At 45.1% G+C, this 24,626-nt stretch overlaps 1 protein-coding gene across 2 annotated transcripts in view; it reads left to right on the forward strand.

Annotated features, from left to right (window-relative positions):
• The window catches only part of LOC141114186 (cytochrome P450 4V2-like), a 196,297-nt gene that overhangs the window by 90,478 nt on the left and 81,193 nt on the right, over nucleotides 1-24,626 (forward strand). For both annotated transcript variants that reach the window (XM_073607734.1, XM_073607725.1), the window contains exons 3-4: nucleotides 4,549-4,739; nucleotides 20,477-20,546. In XM_073607734.1, the coding sequence (XP_073463835.1) occupies nucleotides 4,549-4,739; nucleotides 20,477-20,546 (261 nt within the window). The remainder of the gene's footprint in view (nucleotides 1-4,548; nucleotides 4,740-20,476; nucleotides 20,547-24,626) is intronic.

The raw sequence follows: 24,626 nt of genomic DNA on the forward strand, positions 1-24,626 counted from the left end.
TATTCCCCTCTGCAGACAGGTGTCACCTGACGTTAATTAGCAGAGCTGCAGTATAAATACCCGGCAATTGCACACTTATGTTGCCCTGGTATTGTCCTTGAGCCCTGTAACCTGTAACCTGTAACCTGTAACCTGTAACCTGTAACCTGTAACCTGTAACCTGTAACCTGTAACCTGTAACCTGTAACCTGTAACCTGTAACGTGTTACCTGTTACCCTGATCCTGTAACCTGAACCCGAAGCCTGATTCCTGATTCCTGGAACCTGGAACCTGTTGATCCTGTTTCCTGTCCTTTACCTGAATCCTGGACTCTGGACTCTGAGCCTTGTACCTGACCCGTCCCTCCTGTATCCATCCATCCTCTCTTGCCCTGTTTATCTCCCTTCCCAGCTACTGATTCCATGTTTATGACCCCGGCCTGGCTTGACTACGATTCTGGTACTCCCTCTTGCTACATATGCTGGTTGGTTTTATATCATTGATTGTTTGGTTGTTCACTTGTATTTGTGGTGTGTTCACATATGCATTTTCCTTAAATAAACTTACTTTCACTTATTTATGTCTGGTTCACTCTGTTGCAGTCACACAGTTCTGGTCACATCGGGTTTATGACAGAATACCAGGGTCATCCCTGACCGGAAGTGGCTGCACTGGGGAACCATTTTGATTCAGTTGGTTGAAAACATGAATGTCGATGAGGTTATTTATTTTTCTCTGCTGGCATCTGAAAGTGGTGATTATTGCCGCCAGGCTTTGAAAGGATGGTCTAGTGACCAGTTGTTTGCCGCTATATGTTTGGCTCACTCACTGGTTGATCAGGGTTATATATTGTTTGGGAAGGTGCAGCCTTGGATCAATCTATGTACTGAGCTGGCCCTGCCCTGTATTCCAGAGGGCCGTGATGATTTCACTCCTCCTTTTGATTTGAATCAGGTTGTATCCCTAGTATGGCTTTTTGAAGATGATCCAGCCAATTTTTGTGAGCACTACTCAGCCTGTTCTCCACAGGTGATTGCTAAGTGCATTGTGTCTGCTCAGTCTTTTGTTAGACAGGGGGGTTTAAAAGCAGTAGTTTGTACAACCTATACTTTCAGCATGGTCTGACATGATGCAAGCAGCTCCAGCCAAACAAACCACCTCTGCCACCAAACACCAGCCTACCCAAATGTATGTTTCCCCATCACACGTGTCAACCGCAGTTGCAGCTCAGTATACGCTGCTGCCAACCAAATATTCATATCCGGTCTCTGCTCCCTGTACCTATCCTGCATTCAACCCACCTGTCTCTTCTCAGCTGCCTATAGACCCACAGGAACTTCCCCCAGCTACTGTTACCTCTTCTTTGCCATATCCCAATCCTCCTTTCCAGTCTGCTGTACCCCTCCCCTACAGAGCTTCAGTGGCTAAGCCAAAGAAAAAACAAAAGTTTTTTCCAACCAAGACAATCCTGCCAGTAACCCAACCTGCCTCCGCACCAGCTAATCCAACCCAGTCTGACATCCCAGTGTCTGCCTTCCAGCCTGATGTCTCTGTGCCCGCCTTCCAGCCTGATGTCTCTGTGCCCGCCTTCCAGCCTGATGTCTCTGTGCCCGCCTTCCAGCCTGATGTCTCTGTGCCCGCCTTCCAGCCTGATGTCTCGGTGCCTGCCTCCCAGCCTGACGCCTCGGTGCCTGCCTCCCAGCCTGACGCCTCGGTGCCTGCCTCCCAGCCTGACGCCTCGGTGCCTGCCTGGCACCGAGCTGGAAGTGCCAGTGCCCACTCTCCAGCCTGATGAGCCCGCTGCCCAGCCTGATGAGCCCGCTGCCCAGCGTAAAGTGCCCATGCCTGCTGCCCAGCGTAAAGTGCCCATGCCTGCTGCCCAGCGTAAAGTGCCCATGCCTGCTGCCCAGCGTAAAGTGCCCATGCCTGCTGCCCAGCGTGAAGTGCCCATGCCTGCTGCCCAGCGTGAAGTGCCCATGCCTGCTGCCCAGCCTGTTGTGCCACCTGCTGCCCAGCCTGTTGTGCCAGTTTCTGCTACTCAGCCTGTTGTACCAATGCCTGTGCCCGCTGTCCAGATTGAGGGTCCAGTACCTGCTGCCTGGTCTGATGTCTCTGTACCCACTGTCCAGTCCAATGAGCCTGCTGCCCAGCTCGCGGACCCGGAGCCCGCTGTCTGGCCTGATGTGCCCGCTGTCTGCCCTGAGGTGCCTGATGCCCCGCCTGAAGTGCCTGTGGCCCAGCCTGATGTACCCCCATCTGTTGTTCTGCTTGATGCCATAGACTATGGACAATTACAACCAGTTGGAGCGTCTGGAGGCCGCTCCTTTCAGGGGGGGGGTACTGTCAGGAAATGTTCCATCCGCTGGTAATATCTGTTATTCGGCATGCAGTACTGACGTCCACCAGCAGGTGTCTCCTGGCAGTTTGGAACTGTCAGGAGAGCTTTTCCCTGTTAATGTTATGTCATCTTTGGGCCGCAGTACTGGCGTCCACCAGCGGATGGATCCTGGCAGTATGGAGCAGGTATTCCCCTCTGCAGACAGGTGTCACCTGACGTTAATTAGCAGAGCTGCAGTATAAATACCCGGCAATTGCACACTTATGGTGCCCTGGTATTGTCCTTGAGCCCTGATCTGCATCCTGTTACCCTGATCCTGTAACCTGAACCCGAAGCCTGATTCCTGGAACCTGTTGATCCTGTTTCCTGTCTGTTACCTGAACCCTGAACCCTGAACCCTGGACTCTGAGCCTTGTACCTGACCCGTCCCTCCTGTATCCATCCATCCTCTCTTGTCCTGTTTATCTCCCTTCCCAGCTACTGATTCCGTGTTTATGACCCCGGCCTGGCTTGACTACGATTCTGGTACTCCCTCTTGCTACATATGCTGGTTGGTTTTATATCACTGATTGTTTGGTTGTTCACTTGTATTTGTGGTGTGTTCACATATGCATTTTCCTTAAATAAACTTACTTTCACCTATTTATGTCTGGTTCACTCTGTTGCAGTCACACAGTTCTGGTCACATCTGGTTTATGACACCACCGTAGCCAAAGCCTTCTGTTGGGGTGTCATCCGCTGTCCAGGGGCACACTTGGGCTACATACCAGAGGAGGGCTCTGTAGCTCTTGTCCAACCGCATCTCCACCTGAACCAGCCTGGTTAACTCAGCTTTCCATTCCTTGTGTGGTTGTCTCCCCAAAAACACCATTCACACTTTGTACTGTGACCAGTACCTTTCCTGGAAGGAGGAGAGAATTTTTCCCTGGTGTTGCTGATCATGGGCTTGCGCTTTCTTCCAGAGTTCCCAGTGGACAGAATCATAACATCCCAGCAGGACCTGCTCTGATACTGGATCTCTGTGCTGTATCCGCATCTCTCGCAACCTCCTTCTGAATTCCTCTTCCATGGTGGCTGGTATCTGTACCTCTCCTCTCCTGCTATCCGGAACTTGGATCCAGGTGGAGGTTTGGATGTCCCAGACTGCAGGAAGCATCCCACTGCTTGCCACCAATATAAGGCAACGTCCCACACTCAGCTTGAGTGCTTTTGTCATACACTTCTTCCTTCCAGTCTGAATATAGATATCAGATCTTCCAAACGCTTGCAACCACAAACTAGGCAGTACTCGTTTTGGCTGCTGAGCATGAACTGTTTATTGAAACACAGGTACACAGGTAACACTTGGGACAATCCCCCACTTTGCATTCAGGGCGGGGTAGACTGTACAATCAGCAGGGAGAGCTGTTGGAGGAATTCCTCACTCCCTCTTCACAGCATATACACTTACACATCCCATAATACCCAAGTCATACAGACACAATAGAACAATGGAATACAGCCACACCCCAAATGACTCAGCAAAGAGTCCCCAACAGTATGAGACAATATACAATACATATATATATATATATATATATATATATATATATATATATATATACATTCCAGTGTGGTTGTACAGTGAGTCCGATTAGTAAAGATCAGGCTGGGGTTCTCAGTCACCCTGTGCCCCCCTAATAGACACAGGGTAACTTACACATTGGAGGGGCCGGGGGAGCTGGAAAAGGAGCTTCCAGTGCTCTCCAAGGTAAGCTGTGTTCCACAAGCCCCCCCAAAGTGACTCCCGTCACAGTGGTAACTAGTATTTGTTGGCATATTAATTGATGTACAGTATATGGAAACAATTAAAAGTATTTAAAATTTAATACATTTGTATTGACACAATAAATCTGCTTACAAACAGCACACATTTATCACCTTGTCTATATTCTTTACTGTCACAATATTTGCTGCATATATGTTTTCATTAAACATAAACAGGACTAAGGGGGTAATTGGGATGGAGAATAATATCACATTTAAGCATAAAAATAGAAGAGATATAGATGATTCATATATCATGCAGCAGGCTGAGAACATTCACTGACAAGTTTTCACACTGTGTGATTTCTTACGCCTACAGAATGCAAACACCACTGTAGAAGTATTGAAAATATCAGCCACGTTAGAAGTAATTAGCAAACAAAATTTGTGATTTTAATTAAAAATTGATTTTTTATATTTTCAGCACAGGGGAAAAATGGCGTTCTAGGAGAAAAATGATAACCCCAACCTTCCATTTCACCATTTTGTCAGAATTCTTGGAAGTCATGAATGAACAGTCAAGAATATTAGCGGAGAAACTTAAGAAACGTTTGGATGAAGATGCTTTCAACTGCTTCATGGATATAACTCTATGTGCCCTGGATATAATATCTGGTAGGTTATGGGGTACTGGTTAGATTTAATAATTTAAAATCAAACTCTACGTTGTATATACATTGAGTTAGGATTGGAACCTCTGTCAGCTGTCCCTATTTAGGACATTTCCTCTTATCTCCTTTGCTGGTGACAGGGATCAGAGGGGTAGAAAGTGAGAGCAAATCTCTCCAATGGGAACAGAGTCAACAGTGAAATACTTTTTTAGTTTATAAGGGCATCTTGGGAAGGTTTTTTTCTTTTCAATTCCAGTAAGTCCTATCACTCTTATTTCCTATCCTGTTGTCAGAGGAATACAAAAGTGAGGGGAAATTTTAAAATGGGGACAGAAATAGCAACATAAAAATACATTCTGAAAAATTGCCAGTACATTAGCCACTTTTACTCCCTTAATGATCAGACCATTTTCAGTTATTTGAAAATGGATCAATCCTGATGTACATTCAGGACGGTACAAATACCCCCAAATGACCCCTTTTTGGAAAGTAGACAGTCCAAGGTATTTAGTAATTAGAGGCATGGCAAATTTTTTGAAGTTGTAATTTTTTGTCACAATTTTCTGAAGACATTAAACATTTTTTTTTTCACGTTTATTTTTTTACATACTGTCACCAGTGCAGTATAGCATTATATGACTAATGTGGTGGTGATTAGGGACTGGTGACAGTATGTTAAAAAAAAATGTATTACATTTTGTTTTATCTATTTTTTTAAGTTTTTTTTCTACATCAGAGTAGTTCAGTGTCACCATAGATACTGTACTACTCAGGGGGGAGGTAAGGGATTTTTTTTATTTACACTATTATTGCTTATTACAGTGATGATCCATTGCATGTTCAATGGGAACCCAGTGCTAAATCATTTGTAGATGACCTGATTATGGGTCAGGGTTTCGTGCGTAGCAGAGCAGCTACCTTGCTACGATCTATTGAAACTCATCCCTTGAGCCAAGCTTTAAAAAAAAATAAAAATAAAATAACAGTGATGATCGCTGTTATAAGCAATAGCTTTAGCTGTCTTGAATGGCATTTATAACAGCTTGCTTACTATAGTGATCTATGATTGGCTACAGCTACTATGTGATAGCTGTGGGCCAATCACAGCATCACAATAGTAAGCAAAAAAGTAATAAATGGAGGCTATTAATGATTGTTTTGTTCACATGTAATCATGTGATAAAACACAGACGGAAGGCGCCTCTAAGTGCAGCATTATCAGGATGCTTTATTGCTTAAAAGGTTAAAGACACTTACTAGAAATGAAACATAAATAAGCTCATTAAATATCAAGTCCAGTGGTATCAGTCCCAGACAGGTGTCTCAGCATGGGTGACAGTGCAGAATAAGGGATCCCAGCCAGTGGTGGAAAGCCATGTGGTATTGTTCCAGGAAGAGCAGCAGTACTGTCAGGACCAGTGTGGAACTCAATGGTCCGGAAATGACGTCAGAGTGGGCAGGATGCTTCTTGGAACATGCGTAATCGCTCCTTCTTCATGCCATTTAGCCTGTTGTTCTGCATTTGTTTCTTTATTTCGTTTTTTTTCCCCTGTATTTTTACCTGGTGATTTGGAAGGTAACCCACTTCCTGTCTTAATGTGCCTTCACTCCACTAAAGGAGCAACGGAAACCTCTTTTGGCAGCGGTTTGTGATAGATGCAAGGATTGAGGTTTCATGCACACTGGATGTTTAGACACTTTGCCTGAGAATCCAGTGTTCTGGTGCAAATAGAATTCTATGAGGGGCTGAAAGCTCTTGTGGCTGGGCTTGGACAGGGTACCGAGTGGTACAAATGTCTATTGCTGTATATGCCCAGGGACGAATGCCCGGAATTCATACTTTATACACTCCAAGCATTTGTCCCTGGGTGCTTACAGCCCTAAATGTTAGGAGCAGTCAGTACACCATCTAGCCCCATCCAGCTGCAGCAGTTTTCAGCCTCTCAGACTTTTGAAGGCTGCTGTCAGAGGGGCTGGACCAGTGGTGGCTGGTGCTCAAAATTTTTTTTTTTGTGGGGGGGGGGGGGGTGGGGGGGCGCAAACAAACTGAAAAAAAAAAAACATTAATTGCAGCCTCATTGTGCCCATCAAATGCAGCCATTGGGCCCATCAAATGCAGCCACTCTGCCATCAATTTCAGCCACAGTGCCATCAATTGCAGCCATTATGCATCAAATGCAGCCACTGTGCCCATCATATGCAGCCACTGTGCCCTTCAAATGCAGTCACTTGTGCCCATCATATGCAACCACTTGTGCCAATCATATGCAGCCACTGTGCCCATCGAATGCAGCCACTTGTGCCTGTCATATGCAGCCACTTGTGCCCAACAAATGCTGCCACTGTGACCCCCACCCGCCCGCTGTCTGCCCGGCACTTCTTGGCATCTTGGTGGCGGGTGAGGCAGCGGGTGATGGCGGCAAGCTGTGGGACGCCTCCTGTGTCCTCCATGATTCCCCTTCCTCTCTTTTTTCATTCTGCTAGGCATCCAATCGGAGCACCTGTACCAATCAGGTGACAGATATTGGAACCACGCTACCTGATTGACGGAGAGGCAGTTCAGTGTTAGAAAAGCAAACATTCATTTGCTTTTTTAACACACCTGGGTGGACTGCGAGCTCAATGCCCTGCGCTCCAAGTCCACCTTTTTTGAAGCCTATTAGAGCCCATGGCTCTAATCTGGTGCTTCAAAAAAACACCCCCACCACTGGAATTCAGGTGCCCGGCGTCCGAAAAGGGGCTGGACGCCTGAATAGGGGGTGGCAGCAGCGGTCATGGATAGATTCATGCTATGCATGAATCTATCCATTAGTCATATAGGGGGTGGCTGGAGAGAGGGCGGCACCCGTGCGTCCTTAATGGACGGGCCGCCCCTGGGCTGGACTAACAAATGGGCTGGATTAACAAATTTAAGCCTAACACTTTTTAAGCAGTTACAGAAATAGTTTATCTTCCTTTAGTAATAAAGGTTTTACACAAATGAATAAAAGCTGACCGTTGTAAGCACCCCTTTCAGTGTTAATTGTTTTTTTCTCAATCTTCTTGTTTTGGGGTTTGAAATTGCTTTAAGACAAGAAGTGTGTTGAAACAGATAATGAATACATTCACCACATTATAGAATTGGTAAGCTGCAATGTATTACATTTCTGTTTTTAGGTTTGGTTTGTGTGTGGAGTTAAATAAAGTACAAATGACAACACATTAGTTATCCCCTCTACCTGTCAGAGAGCTCACCTTGCTGGTCATGGGATTGGCCACCAGAGGGAGTGCCTGTGAGCAAGCCGGCCTATTTAAGTTTGTCAGGCACTCTGTTCAGTGCTGCCTGATCATCAGCTTCCTGTGCCGAAGTTCCTGTTTCCTGTCTTGTCTTCCTGTTTACCTGATCTCCTGACGACCCGGATTGCCCTTGGATTCCCCTTCTTGCTGCCTGTACCCGACCTTGGCCTGTTTGACTACGCTTCTGCCTGCTCCTATTGTACCTTGTTGCCCGTCTGTTGCCGAACCCAGCCTGTCTCCTGACCATCCTGCTCAGTCTCATCGCCTGTGTTCCAGCCTGCACCTGCTGTTCATAGACTGCTATTCCACTAGCATCTGGACTCTAGTTCACAGGCTCTCATACCACTCCGCACTCCTGTGCTTCCTGTTACCTTACCAGGGGCCGCGAGTCGGACGCGTAAGGGAGCCTACTCTCTGCCCAAGCGGACTCACCGGTCTGGTAAGTAGGAGTCTGATAGTATCAGGCAGCCATGACCGAGTCTGGGCAGGGGGCCTCCCCTATGGACGAACTTTGCAGACACTTGGCAGGATTAACCCAAGCAGTCAAAAGTTTACAGGATGGCTATACCCGACTAGAGGAACGTGTTCAGGCCCTGTCTGCACCTACCAATCCTCAGGGGACTTCGTCTGCAACCGGGGCACCCTCCGTAGTCATGCTCCCTCCAGAGCCCAAAGTACCTATACCGGAGAGATTTTTTGGAGACCGTAGTAAATACCGTGCATTCCGGAATGCATGTAGTCTCTATTTTGCTCTGCAGCCTCGGACCTTCTCCCTAGAAGCTACCAAAGTGGGCTTTGTTATTTCCCTGTTGTCAGGTGAGCCTCAAACCTGGGCCCATCACCTTCTGGAACAAAAGTCGGATGCCCTGGAAAGTCTGGACGCCTTCTTCTTGGCGATGTCTCAACTTTATGAGGATCCTCAACTAACCGCTTCTGCTGAAGCTTCCCTGCACTCCCTTCGGCAAGGCCGCAGGGCAGCGGAGGACTATGCCGTTGAATCTAGGCGCTGGAGTTCCGATACGGCATGGAATCACGCGGCTCTGCGTCATCACTTTAGAATGGGTTTGTCCGATCCACTCAAGGACGAGTTAGCACGGGTTGGGATACCTCAGACCCTGGAAGAATTAATTAACCTCTCAATCCAAATTGACCGTCGTCTGAGAGAACGACGCACCGAAAGGTCTACCAGTGCCTATCGACCCACTTGGATGCTTCCACAGGTTCCCAGTCCTCCTAGTAGGCCTTTGGCTCCTCCAACCTCTCCAGTTTTCGACACATCAGAGCCTATGCAGCTTGGTCTGCTCCGTCCTTCCTTGACTCCCGAAGAGAAGTTACGAAGACGTAACCTTAACCTATGCCTCTACTGTGGGGAACCTGGGCACTACGCCAGCGTCTGCCCCAACAAGACGCGTAAGTGTCGTTCTTCTGCTCGTATATGTGCTACTATCATGCCAAAACCTAGTACTCACCTTACCATCTCTGTCACTTTGCAGCTTCCCGGAAAGGCTATCCAAGTTCCAGTCATCGTTGATTCCGGAGCATGCAGCTGCTTCATGGACCAGGCCTTTGCAGCTCAGCATGATATCCCACTCCGACTCAAGACCCAGAGCCTGGCTGTTCATCTTGCAGACGGTTCCGCCCTCCGTTCCGGTCCTGTCATTCAAGAGACTATCCCTATAATAGCTACTATAAACTCTCAACACCAGGAATTCCTCCGTTTAGATGTCATTTCCTCTCCTCTGTTCCCTGTCATCCTGGGCATGCCGTGGTTGCTGGGCCATAACACCCATATCAACTGGGTTTCTGGGAAAGTGGAGTTTCTGTCTGATTATTGCCAACAACATTGCCTGCCAAGAATGGCCCATGAGATACCTCAACTCCTCGGCCTACACCCTGAAACCAACTCACACCAAGCCATCCCAGAACCCTACCGAGATTTCTCTGATGTATTCAGCAAGAAAGGTGCTGAGACTCTACCGCCACACAGGCCCTATGATTGCCCTATAGAGCTGCTACCTGGAACCGAAGTACCCTTCGGTAGGATCTTTCCATTGACTGAGCAGGAATTGGATACACTAAAACAATACCTTGATGAGAATTTAAAGAAAAAGTTCATCCGCCCGTCCACATCTCCGGCAGGCGCAGGCATATTCTTTGTGGAAAAAAAAGATCATTCCCTTCGGCCATGTATCGACTACCGGGAATTAAGTCGGATAACGATCAAGAATCGCTACCCCTTACCCCTGGTGCCTGAATTATTCCAGAGGCTAGGAACGGCAACCGTCTTCACAAAACTGGATCTTCGCGGAGCCTATAATTTAATCCGTATCCGGGAGGGGGACGAGTGGAAAACCGCTTTTCGCACTAGTTTTGGGCATTTCGAGTATTGCGTTATGCCCTTCGGTCTATGCAATGCCCCAGCCACATTCCAACATTTTGTGAACGACATCTTCCGGGAATTTTTGGATCTCTACGTCATCGTCTACCTCGATGACATTCTCATTTTCTCATCATCACTGACTGATCATCGCAGGCACGTCCGGAATGTCCTCGCCCGGCTCAGGCAACACGGGCTGTATGCTAAACTCGATAAATGTGAATTTGAACTCCAATGCATCCAATTCCTGGGGCTCATCATTTCAGTGGAAGGTATTAAAATGGACCCTCAAAAGGTGTCCGCCATCCTGGACTGGCCCGCACCTACGGACAAGAAGGGGGTCCAACGCTTCGTTGGATTTTCCAATTTCTATAGGAAATTCATCAGAGACTTTTCCAAGATCATCGCCCCCATTACTGAATTAACAAGACAAGGAACCCGATTCTGCTGGACCCCTAGGGCTCAATTGGCCTTTGAAAAATTAAAAGGATTATTCACGTCGGCCTCCATCCTCAAACACCCTAACTCTGCCTTGCCATTCGTGTTGGAGGTTGACGCCTCAGAGGTCGCAGTAGGAGCTGTACTCTCCCAACGTCAGGGCCCCAAGGCCCTTCTGTTTCCAATAGCTTTTTTTTCTCGCAAATTATCGGTGTCTGAAAGAAACTACGATGTAGGAGACCGGGAGCTTCTGGCCATCAAGACGGCTCTGGAGGAGTGGCGCTATCTTTTGGAGGGTGCTGTACATCCTATTCTAATCTACACGGACCACAAGAACTTGGAATATTTGAGATCTGCCAAGAGACTAAAACCGCGACAAGCCAGATGGGCGCTCTTCTTCTCTCGCTTTCAATTTCATATTACCTACAGACCCGGCTCCAAAAACATCAAACCAGACGCTCTCTCACGAATGTTCCATGACTCCAAAGAAACCGTCCCTCCGGACACTATCCTGCCTGCAGGAAATTTTTTATTACTTCAGGGGGATTTAATCTCCAGAATAAGGCAAGCTTCCACAACTATACCCCAACCCACTGAGACCAGCCTAAGAGATGGTTTACTCTGGCATAAGGAGAAGATCATGGTTCCTGAGAGCCTTAGGGTACCAGTACTAGAGCTTTGCCATGACCACAAGTTGGCTGGGCACTTCGGGGCTCAGAAGACAACCGAACTGGTGCAGCGCACCTTTTGGTGGCCACAGTTGGCCGAGGACTGTAGGAATTACGTCAGTTCCTGCCACACATGTGCCCGAAGCAAGAATATTCGGACGAAGGCCTGGGGCTTACTGAAACCCTTGCCCATCCCTGACAGACCTTGGAAAATGATCGCGATGGATTTCATTGTGGAACTGCCCCCATCCGAAGGCTTCTCTACCATCTTTGTCATAATTGATAGATTGTCAAAAATGGCTCACTTCTTGCCTATGAAAGGCACACCCTCAGCCGTGGAAACGGCGAAGATCTTCATTAAAGAAATTGTGAGATTACATGGGGTTCCCTCTAATATCGTCTCGGACCGGGGTGTCCAATTCACCTCCAGGTTCTGGAAGGCATTGTGTGGTTCCCTCGAAATTGAGTTAGCGTTCTCTTCAGCCTATCACCCTCAGACAAACGGCCAGACGGAGAGAACCAACCAAACCTTGGAGCAATACCTCCGTTGTTTCTCTGCCTTTTCCCAGGATGACTGGGTTTCTCTGCTACCAGTTGCGGAGTTTTCATACAATAACTCCCTGCACTCAGCCATCAACCAGACGCCATTTTTTGCCAATTATGGATTTCATCCCTCCTTTCTACCCAGCTCAATACCTGAATGTTCCCTCCCTGCAGTGACCGAGACATTGGAATTCTTCTCTACCAACAACAAACTTCTGCAGGAAACAATGGCCCAATCCCAGGCTTCTTATAAAAAGACGTTCGACAAGAAGAGGCGCGGGGAGCTTATCCTGGAACCTGGCAATCAAGTATGGCTGTCCACAACTAACTTAAAAATGGCTCGCCCTTCTAGGAAACTAGGGCCTAAATTCATGGGACCCTTCTCGGTGAGAAGAAAAATAAACAACGTAGCGTACGAGCTCAGTCTGCCGGACTCCTTCAAAATACACCCGGTTTTCCATGTGTCCTTACTGAAACCGGTCGCTCCTGATCCTTTCCCCAACCGTAGTACCAGTCCTCCTAAGCCTGTTATGATCAATAACGAGGAGGAGTTTGAAATCGAGGCTATCCTGGACTGTAGGAAAAGGCGCAATCAAATACAGTATCTTATCAAATGGAAGGGGTATGGTCCGGAGGACAATTCCTGGGAACCAGAAAACAATTTGCATGCCCCGGAACTTTTGCAGACTTTCAGAAATGTTCATGCCTCCAGGTTGGCCCGGCTGGGCATCCGGAGGCTAACCTTGGGGAGGGGGCACTGTCAGAGAGCTCACCTTGCTGGTCATGGGATTGGCCACCAGAGGGAGTGCCTGTGAGCAAGCCGGCCTATTTAAGTTTGTCAGGCACTCTGTTCAGTGCTGCCTGATCATCAGCTTCCTGTGCCGAAGTTCCTGTTTCCTGTCTTGTCTTCCTGTTTACCTGATCTCCTGACGACCCGGATTGCCCTTGGATTCCCCTTCTTGCTGCCTGTACCCGACCTTGGCCTGTTTGACTCCGCTTCTGCCTGCTCCTATTGTACCTTGTTGCCCGTCTGTTGCCGAACCCAGCCTGTCTCCTGACCATCCTGCTCAGTCTCATCGCCTGTGTTCCAGCCTGCACCTGCTGTTCATAGACTGCTATTCCACCAGCATCTGGACTCTAGTTCACAGGCTCTCATACCACTCCGCACTCCTGTGCTTCCTGTTACCTTACCAGGGGCCGTGAGTCGGACGCGTAAGGGAGCCTACTCTCTGCCCAAGCGGACTCACCGGTCTGGTAAGTAGGAGTCTGATACTACCTATAATTAGCAAGTTCATATATGATCCAGAGAAACCAGATTAAACTATATATATTTTTTGGCAGGGTGCATGTGATCAGCACAGGGACAATCAGCACTGTCCAGGCAGAGGGTAAGGGGCCCTGCAGCCTCATAGGACAGTAAGAGTAGAATGAAAACTCCTCCTACAAGCTTTAACCAGACACTGATAGAAGTCAAAAGACTGCTATATACTGCTGATGAGAAAAGGTATTTAGCAGTTTATATTTACTAAAATAATTGCATTTCCATTTTCTGTGTACTATGGGAGACCCAATATAGTGAATGCAGGGTCCTGGGTTTAGTAACACTTTAAATGAGCCTGACCCCTAAGTCATGGCTTCCTTGTTACCACTCCCCAGTTACACTGTACACTGTATAAACTGTAAGACAAGACAATTTTATGCTACATTTCATAGAGGCCCCAACTTGAAATGGTGCTCTGCTGGACCTGGTAATCTCAAACAAAGCAGAACTTATTACTAATGTTCATATAAAGAAACATATGGGTAGCAGTTACCATAACATGCTTTCATTTAATAGCTATAAACAACATACTGAAAAGATAAAAACACTTAACTTAAGCCCCCTTTCACACTGCAGCGCCGTACCGTTAGCGCTCGTTTTTGCGGTGCTTTAGCAGTGTTTTAGCAGCACATTTTCGGCTGCTATTGGGGTGGTTTCTACCTTAACTAAAAAGGTAAAAAGTCCTGTTTTGCGGTGCTTTCAAAGCACTTTCAAAGTGCTTTTAAGGCGCTTTGGAAGCAATGCCCAATCAGTGCAATGAGCAGGGGCGTTTTGGGAGCGCTAAATACAGCTCTCCCAAGCCACACCAAAGATGCTTTTCCTAATGTCATGCAAGCGCACCACCCCAGTGTTAAAACACACACTGCACAGAATGGAAGGCAGTTTTCAGGCGCTTTTTAGAGGCTATTTCAAGTGCTAAAATGCCTGAAAACTGCCTCAGTGTGAAAGGGGGCTTAGAGAGCAAATTTTCCAAGGACGAGGGCTGCTCTCCATGGCTTAGACTGGGAGGGAATACTGGCATCGATGGGAATTCTTCAAAACAACTATATGTGAACACACTGCAAAGTATATTCCCAAGGGCAAGTTAAAAAGGTTAAAAATAAAATCTATGTGGCTCATGTCCAAAGTTAAACAAGCTATAAATAATAAGAAAAGAGCTTTTAAAAAATATAAAAGTATATGAAGTAACACTATCATCATTTTAATGTTACGAAGAGTATAACAGAATATGTAAATAGGAAATCAAGGACACAAAAATTACAAACGACAGATTGCAAAAGAAAGTAGAACAAACCTCCAAAAATTCTTCAAATATAATAATAGTAAAATACTACAAAATTTACAAAATAATCTAGAGTGGGCGACTGGGGACAAAGAAAAGGCAAATTTAAGTACTTTCTTCAAATCTGTTTATGCAAAGGAGCATGGGGGAGCTCATGTCCATAATGGAGATGTTATTGGCACAGCCCCAAATAATCCACAATGGCTCAAAATTGATATGGTCCAGAAATATTTAAACAGCATAAAGGTGAATAAAGCACCTGCACGAGATGACATACACCCATGTGTCCTAAAAAAATGATCTCTGTCATTTCAAAGCCATTGTTTGTGGTTTTTAGGGACTCTTTAATGACTGGAATCATTAATCATCATTATGGAGCCACTGGGTTGGTGTACGGCCAACGTGGTGCCTATATTGAAAAAGGGGTCAAAGTCTTTACCAAGTAACTATAGACCTGTTAGTCTAACTTCTATAGTCGGGATGATACTGGAGAGTTTAATAAAAGACCACATAGATGAGTTCTTGCTGTAAAAAAATATTCTAAGAAACAGACAGCATGGATTCATGAAAGATAGAAGTTGTCAAATCAGACAAATCTGAAAACAGTGGCTGTAGATATAGTATACTTACATGTTGTGTTTCACACAGTTCCCCACACTCGGCTAATGTGTAAGGTAAAGTCTACAGGCTTGGGAAAATCAGTTTGTAAAATGGATAGAAAACTAAATGAAAGACATATTCAGAGAGTAGTGGTTAATGATGCTTACTCTGGCGGCTGGTGCTTGATAATTTGGGGGGGGTGGCAAACCAACACCACCCTCCCGGGGGTAAATGATTATGGGGAATGCGCCCCCCCGCGAGACAGACAGTCTCCTTACCTGCCCGGGATGACACTCCGATCTCCCCTCCCTCCCCTGTCCAAGCTGGGGAATACCGGATGGCTGAGCCGCTGCGCGTGAGCCATCCATGGTCACAATGGCAGCTGGTGGGTCGGTCGGTTTTCTCTTCCGGCCGTGCTCTCCTCTGTCCTCCTCCCTCCTCCTCCTACTAGGCATCCAATAGGATGGCCTGGCAATTTGGCCAATTGGGAAATGGGTCTCATGACCCGCTTCATGATTGACGGGGAGGCCATTCAGTGTGAAAGTAGTGAATATTCTGGATGGGCTCGCAGCGCAGTGCTCTGTGCCCCAAGCCCACCCTTTTCTGAAGCCTATTAGAGCCTCTCCCTCTAATCACGTGCTTCAACCCCCCCCCCCTTCTATTGGAATCCATGCATCCGGAGCCCTGAATGTAGATTAGGGGGCCGGACACATGGATAGGGGGCAGCACCCGTGCACCCCTAATGGATGTGCTGCCACTGCTCTGAATGGTCTAGGGTTGTTAGTGGTGTACCCCAAGGTCTAGTGTTGGGATCCTTACTTTTTAATATATTTATAAATGATATTGGGTCTGGGATTAAAAGTACTATTTTAATGTTTGCAGAAGATGCCAAGCTATACAGTGGAATAATGTCCTTACAGGGTGTATCCATCTTACAAGTCAATGTTAATATGCTGTTTACTTGGGCAACTATGTAGCAAATGAGGGTTAATGTTGATAAATGTAAAGTAATGCACTTGGGGGCTAAAAACATGCATGCATTTTACAAGGAGGAGAACAGCTGGGGGAGTCAATGGTGGAGAAGGATCGCAGTGTTCTGGTAAATCATAAACTTAATAATTGCATGCAATGCCAAGCAGCGGTTTCCAAAACAAGCAAATTACTTTCTTGTATTAGGAGAGGTATGGGCTGCCCCTGTACACATCATTAGTAAGACCTCATCTGGAATATGCAGTTTAGTTTTGGGCACCAGTTGACAAAAAGGATATTGGGGAATTGGAAAAAGTGCAGAAAAAGGGCAAGCAAACTGATAAGAGGCATGGCAGAAATCAGTTATGAGGAAAGATTAGCTGAATTGAATTTGTTCTCTCTTGAGATGTACAATGTACATATACATAAGTGGTCCATATAGTGAACTTAGTGTTGAGTTATTCACTTTAAATTCATCACAGAGTACAAGGGGGCACCCTTTAGGTCTGGAGGAAAATAAAATTACGGGTCAATTCACTAAGAGTTAAATAACGGCTAATAAAATGCGGTAACAATTGTGCAAGTGTTCAATAAATTCATTAAGAATTTTTTGTTAAATACCGAATGCGGTATTCATTCGATTTAGCGGTAATTAGCGCATTAGTTAATGCGGTAATTTACCGCATTAAGCTGGTTGCTAAGGAACGGGCCGGGAAGCCGGCTGCCGAGTCCTTAACAAAGGATGACTCATCAGCTGTCAGTGGGGTTCCCTGCTGATGGCTGAATGTAAAAAAAATGCAGGCAATTAAAAGTGATGAAAAAATAAACGGCGTGCCCCCCCCCCCCCAAAAGAAAATCCATAACAGACCCATATCCGAGCATGCAGCCCGGCAAGTCAGTAAAGGGAGGGACGAGCGAGTGCCCTCCCTCCTGAACCATACCAGGCTACACGCCTTCAACATGGGGAAGGTAGGTGCTTTGGCACTTGTCCCCATGTTAATGGGGACAAGTGCCTCATGCCTTATCCCTACATCCATGGCCAGTAGTTGTAGGGGTCTACAGGCAGGGGACTTATCAGAAACTGGAAGCCCCCTTTAAGATGAGGGCCCCCATATCCTCCCCATGTGAATGAGTATGGGGTACATACTACCCCTACCCATTCACCAAAAAAGAGTAATAAAAACACAGCGACAGTTTTTGACAATTCCTTTTTAAAAAGACAGTGTCCCCCCAATGTAAATCCATTGTCAATCACACTACCCATGCACTGCCGACCCAGAAAAAACAAAAAAAAAAAAACACTCCCGCCATCCATGAAGGCTGGTCGCCTACTGCAGGCTCCCCCGTGTGACATTTCTTATATAGGTAAGGAGCAAGGCCACCTGGCTACATCACATGGTAACCCCTCCCCCTTGTGGCACCACGGACTGGTGCATGCTGGGTTTGTGATGTCACAAGGGGCGGCCACCAGGTGACATAGACAGATGGCATGATTGCTGACGGATTTACATCGGGGAACGATGTTTTTTTATTTTTTAATAAAGGAATTGCCAAAAACTGTCTCTGTGCTTTTATGACTTTTTGACACTTTTTTGGTGAACCATACTCATTCACATGGGGGGGCGGGATCTGGGGGCCCCTTTCTTCAAGGGGGCTTCCAAATTCTGATAAGACCCCTACCCGCAGACCCCCACAACCACCGGCCACGCTTGTAGGGATGAGGCCCTTGTACCCATCAGCTTTGGGGCGGGGGCCCCCCCATGTTGAGGTTCAGGAGGGGGGGTGCTCGCTCGTTCCCCCACTTTCCTGACCTGCCGGGCTGCATGCTTGAATACGAGCTTGGTATGGACTGGGGGGGACCTCACGCCGGTTTTTTTTCATCATTTTTAATTGTCGCATTCAGCTGTTGGCGAGGAACCTGCTGACAGCTGATGAGTCATACATTGTCAAGAATGCGGCGGCCAGCTTCCCGGTCCACTCCTTAGCAACCAGCTATTTGTCAAAAAACAGCGTGGGGTTCCCCTCGACCACCACGCTGTTTTTGGGCAAATAATGCATGTGATACCGCCAGCAAAACCCTGGTGGTAAATATTGCATGCTTTTTTACTCTCTTGTCCGTTTATGGATTTGACTGTTGGAGAGTTTTTATGCGATGTTTACAGTTTTCTTTGCAGTATATCCCGCATAATCAGGTTTTTTTATTATCTGTGAATTGGACCTAGTTTACCGCATGCAATATTTTATGCAAATGAATCACATGACTGCATTATTGTATGTGGTAAACTTTAGTAACTTGACCCCTTAACCACTTCAGCCCTGGAAGAATTTGCTACCCTTCCCGAACAGGCTATTGTTTGCGATACGGCACTGTGTAGTTTTAACTGACTATTGCATGGTCGTGCGACGTTGTACCCAAACAAAATTGATGTCCTTTTTCCCCACAAACAGAGCTTTATTTTGGTGGTATTTGATCACCTCTGCGGTTTTTATTTTTTGCGCTATAAACAAATAAAGAGCACCAATTTTGAAAAAAAAAAAAACACAATATTTTTTACTTTTTGCTATAATAAATATCCCAAAAATTTAAAAAAAAACAAAAAAAAAAACTTCATCAGTTTAAGCTGATATGTATTCTTCTATATATTTTTGGTAAAAAAAAATTGCAATAAGCGTATATTGATGGGTTTGCGCAAAAGTAATAGCGTCTACAAAATAGGGGATAGATTTATGGCATTTTTATTATTTATTTTTTTACTAGTAACGGCGCTGATCATCGATTTTTATCGTGACTGCGACATTGCGGCAGACAGATCAGACACTTTTGACACTTTTTTGGGACCAGTGACATTTATACAGCGATCAGAGCTAAAAATAGCCACTGATTACTGTATAAATGTCATTGGCAGGGAAGGGGTTAACACTAGGGGGCGATCAAGGGATTAACTGTGTTCCCTAGGTGTGTTCTAACTGTGGGGGGTGATGGGACCGACTAGGGGAGTAGACCGATCAGTGTTCCTACTTAGTAGGAGCACACGATCTGTCTCCTCTTCCCTGAGAGAACCGGGATTTGTGCGCTTACACACACAAATCCCAGTTCTCGCTCTGTCACGAGCGATCGCGGGTGCCTGGAAGTGATAGTGCCCGCCAGGCATGTGCATTGGTTCCAGGGACACGCTGCAGGACATGCCTGCTAAAGCATCTTAAAGAGCCGACGTACAGCTACGGCGGCTCGTGCAAGGGAGCCAACCTGTCGCTGGTCAGGAAGGGGTTAATCTCCAAATATGGAAAGGCTTGTTCACAGTAAGAGCTATGAAAATAGACTCCCTCTGGTTCTGGCCAGCTCAGTAGGTTGTTTTAAGAAAAGCCTGGATTTTTTCCTAGATGAACATAATAACTGGATACTAATATATTTGTAGGTAAAGTTGATCCAAGGAATATCCGATTCCCTTTTGGGGGATTTGCCTTCCTCTGGATTAACGGTGGGTATAGTATTGAGTATGTAGGATTGTAAAATATTTTTTGTCTTTTTTTCTCTTCTATTGGTTGAAGTGGGTGGACTTGTGTCTTTTTTTCAACCAGACTAACTATGTATAGTAACTATGTAAGGAAAACCAGCATCAGTGGTGGTGATATAGGTGTAAGGAAATCCGAGTTGAGGAGATGAAATCTATGAAAATTACCAATATTTGCAGGAAGAATTACACAATTGGGCATTCAACTTTGAAAAGAGATGCAAATATGAGCAGCGAAATATAATTCAGACATTTGTACTTGGAGGTGGCGGCGAGAGGTGGTAGTGGTGATGGTGGTGAGAGATATTGAATGGTGATGTATTTTCATTCACAATAAGACAAGGCGACCAGTAATCAGTAATAGGCATTATAATCTAATTATTTAAATGATTGGGTTATTAAGCAAATTGCTAGTACACATACAGTAGGTGCAATTTTCGTGTGCATGATACTCATACAATTGAAAAATGTCAAAGGTTCACTGTTTAATATTCCCTAATAATGTCCTAGGAATAAGGGAAGATGTTACAATGCATGATAGAAAAGATTTTTCGTGCAATTTTGTTAAGAGCTGTATAATTTTAAAAATGTACATTTTAGTAATGATCATATAGTAGATTGCTATAATGGAAAATTATGTTCAATTGTCTTTATTATAGCATCTTGCGTGAGCACTGTGTGGACAGTCACATTACTCACAATAAGAGACCAATTTTGAATGCTGGTTTGTGTTTCCTGTTCTATTTGTCCCACAGAAACTGCTATGGGAAAGAAAATTCATGCACAAAGTAACAGCAGCTCTGAATATATCCAAGCAATTTACAAGTAAGTTTGAAGCACCAGTGGGTCTTTCTTCATATTATATGTCTAAAACCGCAAGTTTTAATTCCACAATGTGGTTATGCTTGCCACCTCATCCCTTTAAACCCAAACACACATGAATTACACAGGTTCTGTGGCTGATTAAGGTGGTAATTAAACTCACTTGGTGCCTTGTCTGCATTTAATTAGCCTCAGAACCTGTGTTCGGGTTTAAAGGGATGAGGTGGCAACTCTAAATGTGGTATTTATAAAATCTGAGTCATGATGCCCATTACCCATTGATGCTATATAATCGCCACACTTTATTTACATTTTATTTATTTACCTTTATTTTTTACCCTTTATCTGTTTCATCCGCATATTTATTTAGCTTTGGATAATCATTTTCCCAAAAGAGGGTCACTTGGAAAAGTCTTATTGTATTGTACTTGAAAATTCACCTGGCGGGTCTATCCAATCTGTCGATTTAATTTAGTGTCCCAGCAAATATATTTTAGGAGACATTGTGATTTTTACTAACAAAATGCCATACATTAAATCTTGAACAGAAATCCAGTAAGGCTGTGTGGTGCTACAAGTTCACTAACAATAGTGAAGTAATACGTGGGGAAATTTTATACCGATTTAGAAAGTGTAAGGCCTCATTCACATGGAAAAAGTACAAACTGCATGAAGAATTCAGTGAAGGTACAGGTGAATGCAGACAGTTGTGGCTGCTATTGCCCACTATCAGCTGACAGGGCAGGGCAGAGCTAGTTGGAGTAGACTGAGAGTGACCAGCGGTCATGTGATTGTTTAGCTTTTGGTCTTAGAGCCACTGTGGGGCAGATGCAGTATCACACAGATGCTGTCAACTGAAGTTAGTATGTATGTTTGTTTTTTATAATGCCATACTTCTTTTTTTCCCCAGATCTTTTTTATTGATTTGTGTAAGTGTAATAACTATACAAAAAAAAAAAAAACAGAGGACTCCCTGTCCATGCAAGTAGAAAATACACAAAGTATACAATTAACTTAAACCACTGTGTCATTAGGTACAATAGTGTTATGTGCTTGGCTTGAACACAAGTACACCTATGCAGGGAAACTAGATAATAGAGAATTAGAATACCAGTAATAGAAATATACTTGAGGTTGAGCAAAGAGAAACAAAAAGTAAATTCAGGTATCCAATGGTGTAGCCGTGGAGGATTTATCTAGCCAGCAGGACCATACTTTTTGAAATTTCTTTAAACAACCCCTATTGTATGTAGCTTGGTACAGAGGCAGGTTGGTATTCACTAGTTGCAACCAAAACTGAAGTGTAGGAGGAGAAGGCTTTTTACAGCACATAATAACTGCCTTTTGGGCATAGAATAACAGAAGACATAGAAGGATCCGGAGCGCTTTGGTATTAGCCATTTCTTCCACCAAGCCCAACAGACAGAAATCAAGGGAGTATGGTACAGGAGTATGAGATAAAAAAGTGTGTGTAAGAGTATAAAAGAATACGTTTATAATAATAATAATAATTATAATAATAATAAAAAAAAACCCAGATCAAGGTTTGATCTAGGTCGGTGCCAGGGTTAGTGTTTGAGTCAAAGGTCAGGGTCAGGATTTTTTTGAACAGGATTTTTTTGTTATTTTATTTTTTTAAGTTAGTATCAGTGTCAGCTAGTGTCAGTGTCAATGTGTTGTAGGTAGGATACCTGGGCTGTACTGTGGATACAAATAACATATACAGTATCTCACAAAAGTAAGTACAGCCCTCAAATTTTTTGTAAACATTTTATTATATCTTTTCATGTGACAACACTGAAGAAATTACACTTTGCTACAATGTAAAGTAGCAGGCCTTTTTTTTAGGTGGAACTTGGTGGAACTCAGTTCCGCCACCTCTGGCTCAGACCCTTTGGTGCCTGCTCACCACAATCACTTGTAAACACAGAAGTCTGGTTTCTGTGTTTACAAGTGTAACGTGGACAATCCGCGCTACCCCCAATAAAAATCAATAAAACAATGTGAAATAATAATTGATAAAAATAAAAATAATAAAAATGTGACCAAAGGTGCTGCAACCTAAAAAACCTTGAACATGAGGTTTGGACAGAAATAAAGAGGAACTAGGTGTGCTACCCAAGATAATACAAAAAAAAATAAATAAAGCTTAGCCTATGGATTGAATAAATATGAATGGATAAATATTGCTATACAGTCCATCAAGGAGCTAAGTAGTGTCCTTTTGTCAAAGGTGAAATTCTTCAATTAGAACGATGCTGTCTTCACCATATCTTCATAAACCAAGCAAAGGTAAAAAAGGGCTGCTTACCAGATATGCTGGACCCCTATTACAGAGATCATTCGAGCTCAGGTCAGTTGGCTCATCAATCAGGAACAGCAGAAAATACAAACAGGATTCCCTCTACGTCAGGCAGTTCAATACACTGAGTTTACAAGTGACAGCTCTGCACTCTGTGTGCAACACTCATGAACCCTGCACTTGGTATGTAATGCAATCCTGGTATTTAATGCCCCTTTAAGACCCTCTTACTGTTTGTGAAATCTGACCACACCCACTATTTGATGTGATTTGGAGGGTGTGTGTGGGGGAGAGGTTTTTGGGGGGTCGTGGTTGAGTTCCAGCACCTATTGTTTGAGAAAAAAAGTCCTGTAAAGTAGTGAGTGTACAGCTTGTATTACAGTTTAAATTTGCTGTCCCCTCAAAATAACTCAACACACAGCCATTAATGTCTAAACTGCTGGAAACAAAAGTGAGTACACCCCTAAGTAAAAAAATGTCCAAATTGAGCCCAATTAGCCATTTTTCCTCCCCAGTGTCATGTGACTCATTAGTGTTACAAGGTCTCAGGTGGGAATGGGGAGCAGGTGTGTTAAATTTGGTGTTATCACTGTCACTCTCTCATACTGGTCACTGGAAGTTCAATATGGCACCTCATGGCAAAGAACTTTCTGAAGATCTGAAAAAAAGAATTGTTGCTGTACATAAAGATGGCCTAGGCTATAAGAAGATTGCCAAGACCCTGATACTGAGCTGCAGCACAGTGGCCAAGACCATAGAGCGGTTTAACAGGACAGGTTCCGCTCAGAACAGGCCGCGCCATGGTTGACCAAAGAAGTTGAGTGCATGTGCTCAGCGTCATATCCATAGGTTGTCTTTGGGAAATAGACATATGAGTGCTGCTAAGTGTCAAGCGTGCGTGGCAGCAACCAGGTGAGGAGTACAAAGACAAGTGTGTCTTGCCTACAGTCAAGCATGGTGGTGAGAGTGTCATGGTCTGGGGCTGCATGATTGCTGCCAGCACTGGGGAGCCACAGTTCATTGAGGGAACCATGAATGCCAACATGTACTGTGACATACTGAGGCAGAGCATGATCCCCTTCCTTTGGAGACTGGGGAGTATTCCAACATGTTATCGACCCCAAACACACCTCTAAGATGACCACTGCCTTGCTAAAGAAGCTGAGGGTACAGGAGATGGACTGGCTAAGCATGTCTCCAGACCATCCTCAAACGTAAGGTGGAGCTCAAGGTCTCTAACATCCACCAGCTCCGTGATGTCATCATGGAGGAGTTATAGAGGATTCCAGTGGCAACCTGTGAAGCTCTGGGGGACTCCATGCCCAAGAGGGTTAAAGCAGTGCTGGAAAATAATGGTGGCCACACAAAATATTGACACTTTGGGCCCAATTTGGACATTTTCACTTAGGGGTGTACTCACTTTTCTTGCCAGCGGTTAGACAGTAATGGCTGTGTGTTGAGTTGTTTTGAGGGGACAGCAAATTTACACATTTATACAAGCTGTACACTTAGAGCCCATTCACACAGGGGCAACACGACTTCCAGCACGACTTTGGGAGGCAACTTGGACACGACTTGAGTATGAATCACAGCACGACTTGGAGCAACTTACAACACAACCTGAAGTCGCCTCCAGGACAGGGAACTTTACAAGTGGCCAATCAGAGCTTATCAGCTGTGTGTGAGAAGGAGGGGGCTGGCTGTTTAGTGGAGGAAATTACTTTCTGTTTCTTTTCTGCTTCCTGTAAAGTTGCCTCAGTATGAACAGTGATCAGACTTGG

The sequence above is a fragment of the Aquarana catesbeiana genome, linkage group LG01 (assembly GCF_042186555.1).
Source record: "Aquarana catesbeiana isolate 2022-GZ linkage group LG01, ASM4218655v1, whole genome shotgun sequence".
NCBI lineage: Eukaryota > Metazoa > Chordata > Amphibia > Anura > Ranidae > Aquarana > Aquarana catesbeiana.